At 35.5% G+C, this 21,497-nt stretch overlaps 3 protein-coding genes across 4 annotated transcripts; 1 reads left to right on the top strand and 2 right to left on the bottom strand.

The window, feature by feature from the left end:
- Window positions 1–507: 507 nt before the first annotated feature.
- Window positions 508–4,987, bottom strand: LOC149514478 (uncharacterized). 2 transcript variants are annotated; one of them, XM_089745040.1, is made up of 2 exons: window positions 3,468–4,987; window positions 508–1,562 (listed from the first exon to the last, which is right to left on the bottom strand). In XM_089745040.1, exon 1 carries the CDS (start codon window positions 4,951–4,953, stop codon window positions 4,042–4,044), a length of 912 nt encoding a protein of 303 aa, XP_089601166.1. In that variant the 5' UTR covers window positions 4,954–4,987; the 3' UTR covers window positions 508–1,562; window positions 3,468–4,041. The 2 variants fall into 2 exon arrangements, with proteins under 2 accessions (XP_089601166.1, XP_089601165.1); XM_089745039.1 differs by having other exon boundaries at window positions 512–1,630.
- An 8,643-nt stretch (window positions 4,988–13,630) lies between these two features.
- Window positions 13,631–14,550, top strand: LOC149514477 (B3 domain-containing transcription factor NGA4-like). The gene has a single exon (XM_089745653.1). The coding sequence runs from the start codon at window positions 14,013–14,015 to the stop codon at window positions 14,379–14,381; it is 369 nt and encodes a 122-aa protein (XP_089601779.1). The 5' UTR covers window positions 13,631–14,012; the 3' UTR covers window positions 14,382–14,550.
- A 1,233-nt stretch (window positions 14,551–15,783) lies between these two features.
- On the bottom strand, window positions 15,784–19,831 carry LOC111298186 (ATP phosphoribosyltransferase 2, chloroplastic-like). Its single transcript, XM_022892923.2, has 11 exons — window positions 19,309–19,831; window positions 19,148–19,207; window positions 18,952–19,065; window positions 18,570–18,635; window positions 18,379–18,486; window positions 18,163–18,246; window positions 17,633–17,734; window positions 17,388–17,501; window positions 17,226–17,306; window positions 16,959–17,078; window positions 15,784–16,254 (listed from the first exon to the last, which is right to left on the bottom strand). The coding sequence occupies exons 1-11, from the start codon at window positions 19,555–19,557 to the stop codon at window positions 16,159–16,161; spliced, it is 1,194 nt and encodes a 397-aa protein (XP_022748658.2). The 5' UTR covers window positions 19,558–19,831; the 3' UTR covers window positions 15,784–16,158.
- Window positions 19,832–21,497: the final 1,666 nt, after the last annotated feature.

The raw sequence follows: 21,497 nt of genomic DNA, 5'->3' as shown, positions 1-21,497 counted from the left end.
AATTTTTTTTTTCTTTTCAAATTATAAAGTACTTGGTTTTATCTTGAAGATGACATCATTAATCAATATTCCTTTCAAGCAGACATCAACAGGACCAGTTGAGAAAGGGATTGAACATGGACCAAAACAGCAACCTTTCTGTTCTGTCAGCATTCTCCTTTTATCACTCTTCTTCTACTTCTAGCTATTACATTTTAGCAGTGTTCCAGAAAACGGGTCCTTATCGCTCTTTTGAAGAAATCACTATTAACCATTTCCCCAAATCTGAAATATAATATATCTTAAAGCAAGAAAGCATGCAATGAGTAACACTTCAAATCATTATAGCACTGTCCAATTCGTGATTTAACAATTAGTAATACTTCAAAACAATATTCAAACAAGAAAGCATGCATTGTTTATTCAACAAATCTACTAATTTCAGATGCCTTGTGCTTATAAAAGAATTACTATTACCACAAGGATAAATAGTTTTCACTAATTATATATAGATCCACTAATTGACCAATCCGTTTACGAAGATAAAAGATTTAACCAATTATTAAAAAAAATCAAAAGAAAAGGAAAAATAACAGATTGAGATTTTAAGCAAGAAAACCTGTAAGCCCACCACCTCACTGGAAGTGATTAAATTTCTGGGAACTGAAACAATTATACACCCCAGATATGGGGAAACTCAAACTGGAAGGGAACAAAATTTATTCAGAAAAAAAAAATATATATATATATATATATATATGTATATGTATGGGGCGAGGTGGCCTTTGATTCAAGTCCAAGCTAAGCCATTCAGTACGAGTGTTGTAATAATTTGTGTCTCCAACAACTTGACTTGTGCCAAAGGCCACTGGACGATCCTCAGCGAGACCATTGGTCATAGAGTATGAGTGGGTTAGTGGTTCATCCATGCAAATGCTCTTCGTACTGTCTTGTTCAGTCTTGAAGTGAACTTTGCCCGTCGCATCATCACTCACATTAGTAACAAATATCCTGCTGGGTGGTTTGGCAATAACATGACCAACGGAAGGGACCGGTTTATCGGCTGCAACATCGGCAAACTTTGTGATAGCTTCCTCCTGCTCGATCGGTGCATAAACCTCAAGCAGTTGCTCTTGCTCGTATTGAACGTTGCAAGCTGTCGTGCGGCTTGTGCCAGTGGTTTCATCAACTTCATTATTGAGAGAGAGAACGAGGAGAAAGATCACCGGATGGCCGGGCTGGCTTCTCCCCTCGAACCAAATAGCGGAAAGAGCCCGCTTCATCTTGCACTTTGTACAGCGTGAACTCGTCACCAACATTCAAGTTGTTGCCAATAACAAATTTTCTCCATCCAATACCGGAGAAAACATGCTTCTTGTACCCCTTTTGCGGGTAGATCCGACGACTGGCCATATCTTTGTCCCATACACAAGCAGAATTTCCACGGTATGGCTTCCGTTCATATCTGGCAGGGAAGGCAGGATTCTTGTAGGGATCGCCATCATCTTCTTGACATCAGTGTTTTTCAGTAACTTTGAGAAGATCGTTGTGGATTGAGCCATGGTCGTTGATGGGAAAAAAGGCTGAAAATTTTAGGGGATGCATTCCATAAGAATTGGACTTTAGGTACATGAAGTGGCCAGTGGGCAGGCTGGAAAGAGTAAATTACGAGTTTAAAATTAGCAATAATCAAATTTCTAACCTATTAATTTTGTAGTACAATTCAAAAAAGAAAAAAAATTCAAAAATTTCTAAATTCATATAAAAAAGAGATATTTATGAAATAAAAAAATTATTGCTTTAGAAAATTTCAAGCCTATGAAACCAAAAAAAAAAAAAAAAGGGATAATGCCACCATGACGGTTGAAGCGTCAATTTTAATCAGAGAAATAAAGAGTTATTTGAATATTGAAGGTGCGATTCGTTTCACCAGAGATTTTATTGATCAGAGCTTTAAACCAAATTGCTTTAGAGTAGCAGCGAGTTTTGAAAGATAAAGAAGGTGATTGAGTCGGCTAGGTTTGAATGTTCAGTTTAAATAGTATGGTCCGATCTAATAATGTTTTAAATCTTATTGGGCCGATTAATAATGTTTTAAAATTTTGGGTCGATCTCATAATGTTATCAATCTTATTGGGCCTGTAGAATAATGTTTAGAAAATTTGGGCCTTATAGTAACACGTCCTATTTGTTTCCGTAAGCCCAAATTTGATTGGGTAATCTATTCTTTAAATTTGTAGGACAAGCGGCCGATTTAAAACCATAAGGTTTAATTGGTTGAGTTTCAAAATAAAGCAATTCTTAATAAATTGAAATGTTTAAGGAATAACACTCCTTTTCCAGACCAAAAAATAAAAATAAAAAACTTTTTAGGGAATAATAAAAATAAAGAGGTACGAAAAATAACTTCATGTTTTCTTTAATGCATATCATAATCCTATTATGAATATATAAGTCTCTAATAATAAAGTCGTACAATCCTACTAGAAATAAAATTTTAATTTAATTCATATTACAAGTTAAGTCATGTCTATATGATTATAATAATAAAGTCACTTTTTATTCTATTCATGTTTCAAAGCAACCCTCAGAAAGAATAAGAAAAAGGCTATACAGTATGCAATCATATAATAAAAAAGTATGTTTTAAAAATTTTAATATTTTTCACATGAATCCTTAAAATAAAAAATAAATATGTTATTAAGTATATCATTTATCTAACTACAATATTTTAGTGGCTGTAGCACTGTCCAAAGAATAAATTTCCTCTGACTATACATGGAAACAACAATTAGTAATACTTCAAAACAACATACAAACAAGAGAGCATGCATTGTTTTATTCAACAAATCTACTAATTTCAGATGCCTTGTGTTTATGAAAAAATTACTATTACCACAAGGATAAATAATTTTTACTAATTATATATAGATCCACTAATTGACCAATCCTTTTACGAAGATAAAAGATTTAACCAATTACCAAAAAAAAAAAAAAACTCAAAAGAAAAGGAAAAATAACAGATTGAGAATTTAAACTGGAAAACCTGTAAGCCCACCACACTAAAAGAAAGTGATTGGCAACAAACAAAAGATGCCCCAATGTTTTCGGGTGAACCACTTGTACTGCGTTGACAAATCAGATAAATTTTCTCATAAAGCTATCACAAATTTCTTGGAACTGAAAGAATTATATACCCAGAAATGAGGAAACTCAAACTGGAAGGGAGCAAAATTTATTCAGAAATATATATATATTTATATATGGGTAGAGGGGATAGTTCAAGCTTTGGAGCAAGGAAGATGAAAAACCAGAATCATCAAGACTACGTATTACTACTTTGCAAATATAGCAAGCAACTAGGAAATTGTATAAAAAAACAACAAAGATCTGGCTGGAACAGTAGAACCAAGAATTAATAGCAAAATACACAGCTGAAAGATACCAATAAAAAACTTGAATATAAAAAAATTTAAAAAAAAACTCACTGATTAGGATGAAACAGCCAGATAGTTAGCGCCATATCTTTTTGAAAGGGTTGAATTTTACCGGCCGACGACCTGGTATTAGAGTTGGATCTGATTAATTCACCGGATCCATTTAAGGATCAAGGAGGATGCAGAAAAGCAGGTCAACGAGGTGAACAGCGACTTTGGGGTGAGAAAGAAAAAAAAAAAAAAAACCAAGCGTTTTATAGGGGGCTTTACCCCTAATCAAATCAAAATAAACGTCCCAAAAAATGAAAATATTAAAAGTGACAAAAAGTACAGGCAACTACCCATAATGATGACTACATATTATTATATGACACACAACAAGAACACAAGAAAAGTGCAAAAACAAGACCATCCGAACCCAGAAAGATAAAAAGGCATACTACTATAATACTTTATATTCAGCGCGCAGAGTTCACTTTAGACTCTGAACCTGGATCCCGTAAGCCTTGGAAAGCCCCAATACTGTTGTTCTGTACTTGTTCGGTAGCTCTCTTCAGGACTGTTATTCTAGCTGATCTCTTCGATCTCTTAATTTCCTACTATGGTTTTGAGTGAGCAAACACTACTAGTGTAATTCATCTACAATGGGCGGCGCCAAAGTCAAATCCAAATTCAATGCTCCCGCATATGGAGTGGGTGTGGGTGGCCCTAGAATCAAGTCCAATCTAAGCCTTTCAGTCCGACTCTTGTAATATGCGTCTCCAACAGATTGACTTGTGCCATAGGCCATAGCAGCATCCTCGGCAAGACCAAAGAACTTGATTTCTCTCTCTTCATTGCTCATATTGTTTGAATGGATTAGTGGTTCACCCATGCAAATGCATTTCGTAACGCCAAAGAAATTCATTTTACTCTCCTGTTCAGTCTTGAAGTGAGCTTCGCTAGTTGTATCATCACTAACATTAGTAACAAATATCCTGCTGAGTGGTTTGGCGATAACATGATGAACGAAAGGGACCGACTCATCAGCTGCAACATCGGCAAGCTTCGTGATAGCTTCCTTCTGTTCGATTGGTGCATCAACCTCAAGCATTTGCTCTTGCAATTGCTCGTATTGAAAGTTGCAAGCTTTCGTGCGGCTTGTGCCAGTGGTTTCATCAACTTCATGATTGAGAGAGAAAGAACGAGGAGAAAGATCCCCAGATGGCCGGGCTGGCTTCTCCACTTGAACCATATAGTGGAAAGAGCCCGTTTCATCTTGCACTTTGTGCAGAGTGAGCTCGTCGCCAACGTTAAAGTTGTTGCCAATAACAAACTTTCTCCATCCAGTGCCGGAGAAAACAGGTTTCTTGTAACCCTTTTTGCGGATGGAGCAGATAATTGGCCAAATCTTTGTCCCATACATAAGGTCGATTTTCACGGCATGGCTTCCGTTCATATCCGGCAAAGAAGTCAGGATTTTTGTAGGGATCGCCAACCTCTTCTTGATATCAGTGTCGGTCAGTAACTTTGAGAAGATCTTTGTGGATTGAGCCATGGTTTTTGGTGGGAAAAAAGGCTGAAAATTTTAGTCCTTCTTGTGCGATGTAAGTGATCCTTTTTAATCAGCTGATATAGATAGACAGAGGGGGATGCACCTAGTTTTCTAGGACTACCAATTGTATTGTCCATTTTTACCATTTAGCCCTTTCCTTTTAGGAATTCACTTTCACGTCCCATAAGAGATGGAAAAGTTTCGGGTTCAATAAAATAATTGGCTTTTGGTACAAGCAAGAAAGGCCGGCTCCCACGTATTTTTTTCCGCAATAAGAGCGTGACTAGGATAGCTTTTGGTCTAACTATGAAAGTTTCCAGTGGTAAAATGGCATTTATGTAAGTTCCAATTGGGTCCACCAGCAACACAACACTCAATTAATCATTTGTTAATTCCTAACAAAACAAAATTGCCCTATTAGTGGTTTGTACTTTCTATGTACAGAAGATTTTTTGGTCTCATAGCGATGTGTAAACTTATTCCAAAGCTTTTGCGCATGTGACTCCACGTTATTTTGAAGAGGAGGTCTGGTTGTCGTTGTCAAATGTGGCCGCCAATTAGAACTTTTCAATGCATTTCAACCACGATAAGACCGCAACGTCCCTTTCTGCTTCGCAAATTCACCCACTTAATCCAAAATTTGAGGGTTAAATTTGTAAAATCATTTTCGGATGCCTTTCATTTCTACGTTATCTCACCGCATTGTATAAATCCGCCGTCTTCAACCGCTTTGTAGTCGGTTGGAATCCATTCAGAGAGGGCCATAATAAAATAAAATTTGTAATTAAATGTTTTTATTTAATATATAATTTGTAGGTAGCCCCTCGCCGACTATATATGATTACCATAGTGGCCGCTGCTGTCGACGATTTCTAATAAAAAACTCTATTTTGATTTGTTATAAAATATATTATTATATATTTAATTTTATATTTTATATATTAATAAAATTATTATTTAATATTTTAATTTAAAATATTAATTTAATAAAATATTATATTTATATATAATTAATATGTTGTTAATATAATATAAAATTAATTTCAAATTGGATATAAATCAGACTCGAGTTATAAATATATATGTCAACTTAAAGTTAATTTTAAAATTAATAATTATATATTAAATTAAGTCGAAATCCACCTGTTGCTGTCTCTAAATGCGCGCTATTCCCCTCAATCTAATTTGCGTCACATTTTGATTCAATGTTTCATCAGACCTATTAAGCACTTGAAAAGTACAAATAACTACGGAAGAAAGCAAATGGAAACCTGGTGATGGTATACATATAAGTCTGTTTTCAATTGGAATATGGCTGTATTTTATATAGTTCAAACGTTGGTTGGATCACTAGGAATTGGGTTTTTTTTTTTTTATTATTTGGATAATGTTGGATTTGAATATATATTATATATAAATATAAATATAATCCACAGCAGATTTATGGGGTATAATTTATATTACCTTGTTGTGATTAGTATCTTGCACTGTCTACTTGATATTTATATGAATCTGAACTTCTTTTGTCGTAGTTTTAGAAATTTATTTTTTAAAAAAAGTACCAACAATGATAAGGGTCAAGGAATAAGTTGTCAATCCTTCAAAATCAACTTATGGCTCAAAAAGAGACTATAATTCAATATATCTATTATGCTATAACTTTGAGGTTATCTCAATCATGTAATTATATGAGATGAGTTCAAATCTGGAATGCTATAGAGTGGAAGATATTTGCATTTCGTTATGTAATTTTATCAATAAATGAAAATGAATTATTTTTACTCAAATAAAACCAATTATATCAATAATCATTTTGATGAATATTATTAATATCATCCTCAGATAATTTCCTATGAATTCCGTTAAAAGATTAAAGATTGCAAGTTGTGACACCTTGGTCAATTGCAAATGGTTATTAGGTGCTTGAAACTTGACTTTATAGATCAATTACCACAATTAAAAAATAAATAAATAAATAAACCTAGTTGTCTTCCAAGCTATTTAACAAGATTCACCTAAAACTGATTTGGTGGATTTTATGTCCACTGTTAAAAGAATTGACTCAGCCCTATATGAAAGTTTCTGGATTGATCCAAATATAAACCCAATCTCTTAGTAATTTTAGGTTTGGCCCAATATAAAGCTTTCGAAGTATTTTTCTAATATTGTCTCTACAATTTTGAGTGATGGACGGCTATGGTCGCTCTTTTTTAATTTTTAGTATTTATAATACAATGTCAGGCACTGTATGGCCTTTTGTACCAATTCTTTCAGCTCAGAATGCTGTGAAACGACCGTGCGGTATCCCCATTTTCTGGTTAACGATTGTTCGATGGCACTCACGACCCTGGCCTGTTCCGTAGCCTTGTTGTAATCAGCGTTCAAGGCAAGGTAACATATAAGCACCAACACATGTACCTGCTGTGTCCTTTTACCAGCTCTCAACAATTTCACCAAAGGTTGTATAGCGTTGAACTCAATCATCCTCTTTGAATGCTTTTTGCAAAGATAATTATCTTCACAGACAAACTTTGTTAAAGCGACGACAGCTTCCGTTACCACTTCTTGGTTCCCATTGTAGAGTTGTGACACCAAAACTTCAATTACATGGTGATTTTTTCGTTCACAAAATATTCTTGCCAATGAACCGAACGATTTGATGGCAATGACTTGCAGTGTAGGGTCCTTTGATTCTTTAATCACCCTTAAGAGCTGTTCAATAGTAGCCTTTGCACCGGGGGAGTTGGTCTTAAATGCCTTGCATCTAAGATCAAGATTCGATTCAGCTGCAGCAGTAAATTCCATTATACGCATCAAGCAATTGCGCTGTAATTCACCGTGTTCCTCTCCCATCAGCTTAGCCAAGCATAGCATTAATTCTTCAACAATCCCAACGTTATCACTTGTCAGCTTCGTTAATAGCGTCCAAATCATATCGTCTGTACCCATGCAAGACCAGGCCAAGGGAATTGATGAATCGTTGCTCAGGATTTGAGGGAGTGACAGAATGATTTCATTAAAGGCGTTATTAAAATCGGGGTTGTAGATGATCAGAAGCCAGTTCATGTTGGCGATGCAATTGTTTAAAAGGTGGTAGAGCTTGTGGAAATTATTGGTTGTTTGTGTGCCAGTGAAGAGTCGGCAAAAGATGGTTTGGCGTTCACATTTGCAGGCTAAGTTCAACGCCTCTTCAAGGATCCTGGGGACCTCTGAGATAACACGTTGAATTGGGTTCAAGTATAGCAACATCGGGTTCAAGTTGATTAAGCAAAGCAGTCTGTGGAGCATTAGCTGGAGCTGATACACTTGCTTCCCCATCTTACTGCAGTTTAACCTGAACGATTTGGCCTGATAAGCCGCTTCTCCTACTTGATTCGCTAGTAATATCAGATCCCGCAAAAGGGTTTGGATTAGCATCTTCTGCTCTGATTGCAAACTCAATGATTCAATTAACAACTAGCTATAAGTGCTTTCTCTCTTTCTTCTCTAGTTTTGCTGCGGTTTTGGTTGTGGCAAGCTCTAACTGATCTGAAGGGGAGCTTTATGCCTTTGTACAAATAAATAATATACAACACGGTTAGCAGAAGAAATTTCACTGCAAGAGAAAAACTATAACACCTTTGACTTTTGCTCCTAGGTTTAATCGAGCGATATCGCTCGTAGAACCCAAAGGTAACTTCCTGTTTCGCGAGTTTGTACTTGAATACTTTTTACACGCGACGCTGGAAAGCATGGATTTAGGATTAATAATATTTGACTTTAGAAAGCAGGTGTCATTTTTATAAAATATCAAGGTCGAGACTCGAGACTCGCGACTTGGGGCGCGCAGTAGCGAGAGATGGGGTTTATTTTATTATTTCATATTTCACATCACAACGATTATTTTAATACATAATGACTTGAATTCAAGTACGGCTCAAAAGAAATCATAGTAATAAACATAAGATCATACGTAGCAATAAGTATTAACGGTGAAAGTACTTCAAGCGAAGCATCACCTGATATTATCTATTAAAAAATTAAAAATTTTAATTTACGCTTAATCTGTCATAGAAGTATTTGAGTTTGTCTATAAATGTTTTTACTGTATAAGTTTTTTGAGTTTGTATTAAAAATAAAAGATAGAAAATGGTACCACATGATTTGGGCCCATTCCATCCCTCATTTAATTTGGGACCAAAATGGCAGACAAAAGCAATAGAGATGTCCCACACAATCTGGAAAAGGCTTGAAAGAAAATAGATTGGAGAAAGTTTGTTGATAGAATTAACTAGCAAGATGTACATATTACTACAATTTTACAGAATTTATGTATGATATAACCGAATTTTCTTCGAATCTCTTTTTTCTCCAATGACTTGACAATTTTCTTCACCAGCATGAGTTTTCGTGCAATCTCCTTCGTTGCTAGCCTTGTCCCTGGATATTCCATCACCGATTTTAGCGCCAGTTCCAAGCTTTTGGTTTTCAGAAATGGCTGAATTCTCCTGGTCGTGAAAGAGCGCACAGCCTGTAAAAATCTCTTTTTACATCTCATTACTCTTGGCGATGTTTTGCGATCAACTTGGAGATTTACTAGCCTTCGTAGATATACGGTAAGCCCCTCCCTCTCCAACAGTAACTTCAAGTGATATAGAGAATCGGAAACTACTTTACTCTGTCCTGTAATAAACTGTTTGATGCTACATGACGACGTACTGTCTAACTCTTCATCCTTATCAGTTTTGTTGGATTGGAGTATGGATATTGCCTTGGAGACCAATTCTTTTAACTCAGGATGTTCGGCGGCGACTAGGCGAGCTGTATGCCCAAGAGCAGTCAACGCTCCAGCTTTTATCAGAACATTGCTATTGCTATCATATTGTGCAAGGTAGCACATCAGAGTTAATCCATACGGCTGTGACATTTTATCCCCATTAGTAAGTAACTTCATTAACATTGGTACACCGTTGAATTCGATGATTGACTTGGAATGCTCCAAACGAAGGTGATTATTAGTGACCACAAACTTTTGCAAGGCAATAGCAGCTTCCATTGCAATTTGTTGGTCTGTATCGTCTAGCCTGGCCACCAAAGGACTAATTACTCGACTCTCTTTGGCTGAAAAAGACCTTGCCAGTGAACCAATCGATTTGATTGCCGGAATTCTCAATTTTGCTTCATCAAATTCTCTGATTACCCTCAATAACTCATCAACAACACCCTTGGCAGCTCGAGAAGTACTCTTGAAGGCCGAATGTCTAAATTCATCATTTGATTCAGCAACAGCTGTTATCTCCCTTATAATCATCAAGCAATTGTACCGTAATTCATCCTGTTCCTTTTCAACCAGCTTTGCCAAGCATAGCATTCCTTTTGTCTCCGTTAATGTCCTACAATTCAAAACACTCCCGAGAGCAAGCATCCATAAAGCCTTAGAACAACTAATTTTCAACTTACATAAATTCGTTGGAGGATCATCTGCAGATGGCTCAGATGACAACAATGTTACCAGCCGCCATATTACATTCTCTCTAATTAAATAGTATTCCTTTACCTCTGGATTATGCCTCGCAATGCTGGCAACCAAATTGGCCGCTTGGATTTGATCCCGTATATGTGATGTTCTTGATAAACGATTTATAATTGTAGAAATCATTTCCTTCATAATAATCATCTCCCTCTCCTGCTCATTAGCTAGAAGGCAAAGTGCATTAGCTGCCGTGATTTGAGCAACCAATGGAGAGTTCTCTTTCAAAAGCTTTTGCAATGGAGGTACCCCACCTTCTTCAACAATGAGTTTCTTATATTCTTCTTCTAGAGCAAGCGACGCTAGAAATTCAGCAGCCTTGACTCGATCATCCAATTGCCGCCCCATTTGGACAGTGGCGATAAGAGACCAGACCAAAAATGTAACGGGCTTCTTGTACACCATTGGGTCTATGGCTTCGCTTTGGGGGTCATAGAAGGTAACCAGGCACTCCATATCGCTGATAGAAGCATCTAAATCGTGCAAGAGATTGCGAAAAGGGGTAGCAATAGCATTGCTGCAGGTGAAGACTAGTCTGCGAAGTATGCTTTGGTGCTTGCACATTTTGACGATGGCCATGGCATGCTTAAAGTTATCCTTGACCTTGGCAACTATGCATTTAACTGGGCATAAGTAAACGGCAGTAAGAGCGGAAGTGATGAAGCAAAACAGGGTCTTTAGCATTCGTGCAAGCCGATTCACTCGCTTCCCTACCTCACCACATTCCACCTTGAACGACATGGCCTCCTCAACCTCTACGCAAATTTCATCCCCTAACAATATCAAATCCAGGATTTCCTGAATCTGCATTTTTCCCTCCGAACCCAACATCGTCTCCGACACGGTTCAGTTCAATTGCCTAGCACTCGTTCACATTGCGGTCAGCTTTTTTGTGATCTTTGTTAAGAAAGGAGGGCTAACCGCCGTATGTGATCGTTTCTTTCAAATGCGCGCGCCTAGATGCTGCTGGAAAAGATCATAAACCGTGCTATTGCTAGTTGGCGACAAAATCGCTCGATAACGTTCGTATGGACTCTTTTTTTGACACATTGAAAAAGACAACTTGACTCAAAATGATTTTGTCACTGTGTTGTCTTGGGTTTCTTCATATTGCAGATCGCCAGATTTTCGCGCGACCTTAGTTCGCAACAAAGGGATCGCTACGATTACAAGGTGACAGCTGATAGGTAATTAGTATATTAATAAAATCTAATAGGAAAAAGTTGAAAGAAAGAGACTTCTTTTAAAAACAAAGGCAAACAAATTGAAAACCTACGTGTTTTAGTGGATCTCCCAGCCGATTATATTTTAGTCAATCACTATCGATGGAGATCGCCATTTTTTAGTCAATAAAAACATCTTAAACATTGAGAAATACTTTTTGGTCCTGCAATCGCTCATCAAAGTGTGTCATTAAAGTATTGACTTTTGACATCAAACGTCATGGACCACAAAAGAAGAGAGAGACTAGAGAAACCGCGCGATCTCTGGCGGCTCCTTATCGCATCGCAATATCATTTCGCGTTTTTTTATTAACAATGTATATGATTTATTAATTATACGTGAACATCAAAAGAGGTTTGTGTATATGATTTATATTTGATATATTATCAATAAATTAGATGATAAAATTTATTAATTATATATTAATAGTAAATTAAATAATAATAATTTATTAATAAATAAATTTTATTAATGATGTATCAAATATATTTTTTTTATACATCAGCAGACAACAAATTTGAAGTGTCTATTTGATTTTGTCTTTCATGTCTTTCTTCTAAATCGCAAAATTAGCCATATTAACGCAAGTACCTTGAGGAAATGCCTCATGTGAGATTTCTAGATTTCTCCATATCCCAACCAAAACCGTGTATTTGCAATGTAATTTTTTAACCAAAGTTAGTAGGAAGCTCCTTTACTAAACAGTGATTGGCCTAAGCAGGGGAATTTATTGGTTTATGATAAAAAAAACAGCCGCAAATGCTTTAATTCACACAAATCTTTAACATTATCCGCTGCCCTCTCAGAGTGGACAAACTGTCAAGACTCGAGACACATATTGTGGGGCTTAATCATGTTTCAAATTCCGTGATGTGAAAAGGGAAAAAAAAATAAAGGGATCAAATATGCTTGTTCTAGGCAGCCACAGCACACAAATAGATGAACAAATATGAGTTGTAAGTGTATTTGACATTGGTTTGTGTTGTAAATACAAGTGAGTTGCTAGTCACTGTGCTTATCACTCATCAATGTACAAAGGAAAACAGAGTTCATGAGTATCAGAAAATACATGACTACAAAAGTTTTTACTTAGGATTGAATAATGGCCTCGTAACCGTTGGCAAGCATCAAAAAAATAGCAGATCAGCAGAGCCCATGTATGTCGCTGTATCGTATTATTGGCTTTCATCAATCTCACCAAGGCTGGAACACCATGAAACTCAATTATTGACTTCCAATGCTTAATACAAAGGGCAGCGGCTAATGCCCTTTGTATTTTAACTAATGACCCAGAGATTATGAAGAATATTGTGATCGTTATAGTTTGTTCATTGAAAGATGCGCCTATTGAGGATCAGATTCAGGATGCGCATCCTTCCATAAAGGAACTATAACGATCACAATATTCTTCATAATCTCTAGGTCATTAGTTAAAATGCAAAGTGCAGTAGCCGCAGCTATTATGTCATGTAAGAGGAGAGGCCTCTTCCAGAAGCTCTATTAAAGGAGCCAAGGCATACCCCATGGCCCATTCTCATGGAAAAGAGGCGCGAAACAACGTATGTTGTTTATCGCAAACATCGCGCGTTTACCTTACTAAAACTGAACAACACCTCCAAGTCTCGCTAGACACAACATGGATTGGTCCAAAGGTTCGCAAGCATCTGTCGTTTTCGTGATCTTGGATGCGGTCAAATGATGTTCCAAGATGCCGTCTGTTAAATTTGCACAACTTGGTTTGTGTTGTCCATTCCACTGGATGATTTATCTCAAGTCCTTTCTAGATCACTGCTGCTGATGCAACTAATTATGACGTATTGGACATTCATAAAACTATGCGCATTAAAATATGTACATACCCTTTGGTTCAATCGAAGTCATTGTTGACTTTTGGAAACAAAAAGAGAAAGAAAAAGGAAACGCGAGTCGCAATCAGAAACTCGAACAAAATCGCGCTAGCTACTGCCCGCTCGCATATCTTTTTCAGCATTTTTCTACTACTTCACAATTGGACTTTCGATCCTGGAGAAGAAAAACATAAATCGTGCGTTAGATCAGGAAAATCGATCGTACCCAGCAGATATCTTTGCGTGGTTAGTACGTACCCAGTTTGGACAAAGAGTAAGAAAAATCCTGGAAACTTAGCCTTGTGCTCAACACAGGTGAGAATCGAATGTTACTGCATTATCTCTTAAGTATTGGGACAGTTCCTATATATATCTCTCGCCAGATTCGGCACTACTTATAAAACCTGATAGGAACATTTTCTTCTCCTTCTTGAAGTACATAGCTAAGAAAGAAACCTTGAGCGACTCCTTTTACTTCATCAATGGCAATCGTCTTAAAGAATCTTAAGAAGACGGATATTGAGAAACGATTGACGATCCCAAGCAAGTCCCTCAATTGTTTCCCTCCTTTAAGTATCGGCAATCATATGGTGGATTTTCAAGTCAGAGATGAGATCGGCTGTGTCTGGAAGTTCCGAATTTACACTCGTAAGAAGAACAAGAAGTACCTGAAGCCAGTGCTTACCAAGGGATGGCGAGAGTTTGTTTGCAGCAAAGAGCTTAGTGTTGGTGATAGAGTTGCGTTTTACATGGAGGAAGAACAAGCTGGCGCTGTTAGGTATCGTGTCGAAGTGGAAAAAGCAGTTAAAATATTTGGCACCGTTTTTGCTCATAAACCAATTCATTGCTGAGGCCTTTACGCATGGGAGAGTATCTGTTTTGTAATATAACAAAGAAGCCTTCCGATGAGTATGGCTTCAACTTTTCAACTGTTTGTAGGATTTCTTGTTATTCTGGTTAAAAAAATGCTTTGTAAATATACTGGTTAGTAATATATTAAGTTCTTGTTTGATTGGTTAATCTTTTTCCGTCTCATATTCAACAATCAACAGTTATAAAACTGTTTCCTCCTAATCTCCAAGAGCTCATATTCATTATTCAGGGACCTCTAAAACAGAATAAAAACAGAGCAGAAACAGAACCGTTGCATATGTTCTTAAATCGGGCATCTCCCCGAATTACTAGCAACAATTCTTTCAAGTTGCTAATCAAAATGGATTATTGGAAGATGGCCATCAGAATATTTTAAGGTTTGTACTTTGAGTTGGATTAATTCAGTACTAACTGAAATCAATGGCACTAAAATTTTACAGCAGAAAATACTAGAAACAGAGCTAAGAGCATTGGTTCTCCAATTTATGATCTTTAGCTAGTCAGGGCATAGAGAATTATGTCTTACAATCTGGAAGAAGGAGAACACGAAGAAAGGATGAAACTTTCTCACAGTAGCCAATTATTCAAGTTGCACAAGATGAAGACAACAACAGGTTCTCTTATTAAACAGATTTAATCATTTATTGCTTTATTTGCACCTGACAACGTTCTAGATAATGGAAGATAAATTAGAAATTTATTTGTGACCAAGTAAGAGATGAGAAACTCATGTTAAATGCTACAATTTAATGGACCATCAACCTTACATTTTCGTGGAGTTACCAAAAACAAAGTGGATTACAATTTACTATTACTTTTTCTCCAAGAATCCAACCAATGTTACTGCTATAGTTTTGACTTTGCAGAGATTGTCTGTTCCAACCGAGAAGAAAAAATGTTTCCCGAATTTCAGAGGCCATCGTCGACGAGAATGGCAAAGTATGGAATATGGATATCTGTTTGTTCAACAAGTGGGGAGAATATCCAAAGACAGTTCTCAGTTTTGGTCGTTGGTGGAATCTTGCAGTTGGCGATAAAGTGGTACTTTATAGGACGCAGGATATTAAGGGGCACTATAGAATTGAAGTGATCAAGAGAGTAACCCAGCGATCTTGGGTCCTTTTGGCTCTAGTTCAGAACCACGATCCTGACAGAACCATGGGTGTAGCAAGCTACGTTGAAGAGGAGCCAACATTGTCCTCCCACAACACTGATCAAGCTGTATAACCTACGACCAGACTGAAGGGCCTCATAAGTCTGAATTTATTAGCCTGAAGCCACATTCGCACGTTAGCGAACCCAAATTCATTGACTTCTGCGAGTTGGACTCGAGGTCACAAACCAATGAGAAAAGGAGCAACCAAGCTTTCTAAACGGTACTTAATTTGGTAATAAAATTACCAAGCAGATAGATTTCATCTGAATTTCAACAAGAAGAATCACAAACTAGTAAAGTTACAATTATTTTTCAGTAATCGTACACAATCAAAAAGGAAAACATGTTTTCTATATCATCATTATGGTTACAATAAAGAAGAGGAAAAAAAAAACATTACTGGAAAGAGAAATAAAGGTAAAAGAAACAAGGGACTGGAGAATACCACTACTTAGAAACAAAACCACAATACAAAACTTTGGAGGTCTTAACTCTGGACCAAAGTAGTTTTTCGATCCACCTGGGAACCTTAAGAGCTCAAAAATTCTTCAGCATTGATATGGAATGCAACAAAACAACCATGCATCTATTGGAAAGGACTAGAGGCCAAGCTTTGAAAGAAGTTCTCTCCACCTTGGGGTCTCTTCATCAAAAATGTAGGTCAATGGTGAAATTAGCACCCCACTACCTCCAATCTGCACCAGACGACATTCACTGAATAGGATGAGCAACAATTTTTTTATTTTTTTGTGAAGAAAGGAAAAGCAACACTTAACTCCTTGTTTTTTTAAACCCCCTCCTTTTTTTGGGGTTGGGGAGACTGTTATAAGTTCTGATACAACCAAGTGTAGCTGAAACCTTAATAAATAACTATTGGTCTTGAAATGGGCTGCATTGCCTAAAATTATAGCAAGTAATCTTTACAACTATCAAAAACCCAACAAATTCGTATTTCTTTATTTAGGTAAGTAAAAATCTTCATATATTACTCCGTGTAATTAAGTATATGTGCATGGGTGAAGCTTATACTGCCTAAAAATATAACAAGATGTAGTATACGTGCGGGTGAAGCTTATACTGCCTAAAAATATAACAAGATGTTCCATGTAACCCATCACTTCTCAATAAATGTAATAAGTTCTTTTTCTTTATTTAAAGACAAAAATTACGTGCATGATTCCTCTAAAGAAGTACAGTTCATCTTTTAGCAGGCAGGAAATTTTTCAGAAGGAAGAACACAAGATGGAGTGGTTATGCTCATTAGAATATGGATCAACTTATATTTAAATCCATAAACAAATTGTATTAGGGATGAACATGTGCTGCAAATAGAGCAAGCACAGAAGCCACAGCTTTCGTTACATATAAGCAGCCTTTATTGTAATTCATCATGACTCACCGCTCTCAATTGTTGTACAGACTTGTATAGAGCTTTCTTGGGTACACATATGACTATGGCATAGTAGTCAGCAGCTACTTTTCCATCATGTTTCCGAAAAACTGGACTTACTGTGGGCCCCTGCAAATACAAAACATGAATCATTTTTAAATCTTTCTTAGATTAGCAATAGCATTAAGAAAATTTTTAATTAATTCCAAATTAAAACTTGTAATGACTTCATCCCAAAAGAGAGATTCTTGAGAGCAAAATCATTTCAAACCTTACCTGCAACCCAGATAATGATGGCTGGCTCAGTACTCGCTCAGCCACTTCCTCTGCGCTTCTGCCCCTCATATTTGCAGTTACCTGCAATAAGAAACACATATAAACAGGCAGAATGCAAGAAGGAAAAGGAAAAGAAAAGGTTGGGATCATGAATATCCACACCGTGAACTGACCAAGTGCCCTCAAATGAGCCTCAAATCGTTCAAGAATCTCGTGTGTTGTGTCCAGTGCACCTTTCCGCTGGATTAATGCTTTTCGGCTTGCAACTAGAACAGCCTGAAGGAAAATGGACTCTTGAGATCAGGCAAGATATTCTAACAACAAATCCTTTTCAAATAGCATACTCCAGACTACAAAATCACATGCTTGAAAGTTGAATGAACAGGAAAAGACATAGATCTGGTCACCTGGCTTTCCAATACAACTCCACCTTCAATTTCTTTCAAGTTGTTTTCCCTCAATGTTGTCCCGCTACTCACAAGGTCCAAAATTGCATCAGCTATTCCCATCTATATTAACAAGAAAAAGAAGTGATTTCCATAAACATCAGGAAGACAAACAGAAGCATTACTATTCCAAATTGCTTCATCAATCTACTACAAGTACTACTGCTTCCTTTTAAATATCACTTCCTTCGATAATGGTAACAACATTTTGTTTAGTCAAATATCAACGGGATGAAATACAGAAAGGAAAATACAGGCAGGTAAAACATAGCAAGGCACATTTAAACACACTAAACTAAGGTCTGAAGTTTCATGCAAATTCAGTAATCCTTTAGGAAAGCAAATAACATATGCATAATAAGAAGTGCTCAGTAAGGTATAATAAAACTAATACGTAGAGCTCTGGGAGGAAAAGCAGCCCTCTCTTTCAATTTCAAAATAACTTCAAAGAAAAAACTAAATTACAGGTGCTTGGATAATTTAATTCTCACCGCAGGAGCAGCCTCTAAGGCTCCATCAGCAGTTGAAAATATCACGTGCTTCAATCCATTTTCTTTCATAAATTTAGGAACAAGCTGTGCAGAAAGACAGAAAGGAAATTAAATTCAAATAGAAACAATCTGCCGATAAGTTAACCAAAACAGATTGTACCAGAAATAAATTCTGAAAAGCAATATAATTTACAAAAATCAGTTAAGGACATATACATAAGAAAAGCCAGTTGCAACCCTTAGAGGTTTCTCAACAGTCCACTGGGGCATCTGGGCTAGCTCCTTCAGTGAATTGATATTCTCAAAGATCCCGTACTTCGGAATCTGAAGAAACAAAATAAAATCATCACTAGCAGGTATATCAGGAAGATGCAGCTGGCTATATACTCCTAACAAAGAACACTTACTGCAAGGGATAAACGGCAATCTCCATACTCAAGGGCATCATGAACAATGATAAGATCTTCATTACCCTGATAAAGGCATTGAAACAATAAAATTTTATGTCTGCATTCATTCTTCCAAAGCAATCCATTTTTTGTTCATTGGTAGAAAAGGATAAGTGCAGTGCCAGAAATACAATAAACCACACGACAACCAAAGCCAAGTCTCAATAACTCAATTAATAACATATAAACACTAGTTCTAAGATGACATGGCAAAAATAATCTGCAAGGGTGGAATTCTACATAATACATAATCACTGCATAGCATTAAATATTTCATTCTTAGTAATATTTCATTCATAATCGCCCTCAGTTAAATAGTATCCTATACTTTAATACTTACCTGCCCATATTCACTAACAGTATCGAACCCCACGATACCAAGATCTAAATCTCCAGATAACAATTTCCGAACAATGTCTTTTGGCCGCTGAAACCAGACTTCTAGATTGGAAAGCTGGGCAAAACACAAATTATCAACCATAAATAAATTATATACAGGTACAATGCATATAGTGAGAGAGAAAGATGGCACAAACCTGAGGTATTCTAGCAACATACTGCCTAGGATTGACCTGCTTAATCGACAATTGACAATCCTTTTGCAGAAGATACAGAAGAATCGAAAGGGTCAGAATATAGAACGTGAAAACAAAGTAATTCAGAGGAAGCCAATTAATGAAGAGGGTTAAACCAGGACCTTGAGTAGATCGAGAGTGTCAGCAGCCATGCGACCTTTGCTTGGCAAGCCAAGACGAATCTCATCCCTGTCAAAGATTCTACTATCGAGTTTGCCATTAATGACTGTCGTTTGGGACTGCGACGAGCAACAAGATATGACGCTGCGTTTGGAAACCGATATGTAGAATGACGAACAAGGAGCTGGGACTGAGACGGCGGGCGTGAATGCGGTGGGGCATTGTTGGAAATACGGCTGCAACAGAGACATTTCTATGGCTGGCCAAAATAAAACCCTAATTATCGGTTTTTGAAGTGAAATAAAGAAGAAACTGAGTGAGTCCAACTGAATTACACAGTGACGAGCGACCAAGAAACAAGTAGCCGCCGCCGCCGGTGGAGACTTTTTCTGGGTTTCTCAAATCCCTTTTTTCATTGGTTGATAGTTGATACGATACAGTGAGAAGTAAGGGATTGATTCGATGCAGTCAGAGATATTCTGCTCCATGCACTGGACCAATGATAGAGAGGACACGCAACCTCGAAAAGTTTGAGATCCGTCTTCGTTTACAAATAGACTAATCGGCAAGATAAAAACTAAAAAGTATGAAACGGTAACGTCTTAAAAGAGTATCATAAATTTAATCGTTATCCTATTTCGTGTGAAAAATAAAAAATCCAAATTTAATCTAAAATTTATTTTATTTTATTTGGAAAATGATTTTAGCTTTATGATAATATTGTTGAATCTCACTATTTTATATTAGGCTAAATCTAACTATTTGAATTTTTTTTAACTAAATTCAAACAAGAATGTTATTTTTTTTATTATATAAAATGAAATAAAATTTTAAATTGATAATAAATATAAAATTTATTTTAATTAATTTATATAAATAATTTTAAAAATATCATTTCATAAGTTTAAAATTTAAATTTTAACACGTATAATTTTTATTGTGATGCTATTTATATGAAAAAAATTAAATTAATAATAAATTCAATTCCGTTTTATTTGTATTGCTTTAAAATTTTCTAAATTAATTAAATGGTTCATACCAAACAAAAAAATAATAATTAAATAGAACCAAAGAGAGGACAACAAAACATCATACATAAAAAACCAAACATCATAGTTATGGTTGGTTTTCCATTGTTTTCATAGCCATAATGGCAAGTCCATTCTTCATAAGTATTCTTCCATTATGTTTTCAATTTTTTATATCTAAATAGGTTACAAAATTTGATTTACAAATAAGGTTTTCAAAACTATTATAAGTAACATTCGAGATTTTGATAATAAGAAGTTTATGAATATATTTTTAAATTCAAAAAAAAAAAATCCAAGTCCATAACATATATTGTGATGTGTGATTTGATTAGCTTCAATAACGAAGGGATCACTTTTAGTGAATTTTTCGATAAACATATTCAAAATTATTTTATAAATACCTCAAAAAAAAAAAAGAAGAAAATAATTCTTTAATACCATAAATTTAGTAAATCTATTAATAATTATATATATATATATATATATTATAAATGAATACTAAAAAAAAAAAAAAACTTAAATTCAATGCTGAAGTCCAAGACCTAAACTTCCACCACCTAAATGAACAATAAGATTAAGATGGGAACAAAAGAAATCTCCCAAAATAACCATCCAAAGAAGAATAAAAAATAAGAGCAAATCTTCTAAAGGGATTCTGTTCTAAAGTGGCAAAATGAGGTTGTCATTTAATCACTATTCATCCTTTTTTTTTTTACTGAATTAACATGTACTGTAAAATCTAAAATCTAATTCAATTATTATTTCATAAATAGTGTTCAAAATCAACTTTTATAACCACTTTTTAAATCTTCAAGCCACATTTTTATTTATAAAAAAAATTATCATAAATTGACAAGTTATGTAAAAATTAAATACTTGTGGTATGCTTGATGCATCATCATAAATTGATGAGGTACTTCAACTCCATGTTATAAAAATAAAAATTTTAAACGTTAAAATAATAAAAAGATTCTTCAATTTTATTACTTTATTTGATAAGTTTCTATATTTTTATTATATTCGGATAAGTTATTAATCTTTAATTTACACTCAAATAAAATTTTAATTTTTAATTTACATTCAAATGAATAATTTAATTTGTACATAAATAAATCTTTAATATAAATCAATATTTAGTTTGAAATAAAATTTTATTTTAA

The sequence above is a fragment of the Durio zibethinus genome, chromosome 16, assembly GCF_047325235.1.
Source record: "Durio zibethinus cultivar Kanyao isolate XHJ-2024 chromosome 16, ASM4732523v1, whole genome shotgun sequence".
Lineage (NCBI taxonomy): Eukaryota > Viridiplantae > Streptophyta > Magnoliopsida > Malvales > Malvaceae > Durio > Durio zibethinus.
The sequence above is the reverse complement of the archived record's forward strand: the minus strand, read 5'-3'. Positions and strand labels throughout refer to the sequence as shown.

What these genes read in the sequence shown, in the direction of transcription:
- LOC149514477 (XM_089745653.1), top strand. Translation starts at nt 14,013, where the DNA reads ATGGCAATCGTCTTAAAGAATCTTAAGAAGACGGATATTGAGAAACGA.
- LOC111298186 (XM_022892923.2), bottom strand. Translation starts at nt 19,557, where the DNA reads ATGTCTCTGTTGCAGCCGTATTTCCAACAATGCCCCACCGCATTCACG. An exon ending in ACACTCTCGATCTACTCAAG is followed by an intron (nt 19,208 to 19,308) that starts GTCCTGGTTTAA and finishes CTTCTGCAAAAG; the next exon opens with GATTGTCAATTGTCGATTAA. An exon ending in ATTGCCGTTTATCCCTTGCA is followed by an intron (nt 18,487 to 18,569) that starts GTAAGTGTTCTT and finishes TTGTTTCTTCAG; the next exon opens with ATTCCGAAGTACGGGATCTT.
- LOC149514478 (XM_089745040.1), bottom strand. Translation starts at nt 4,953, where the DNA reads ATGGCTCAATCCACAAAGATCTTCTCAAAGTTACTGACCGACACTGAT.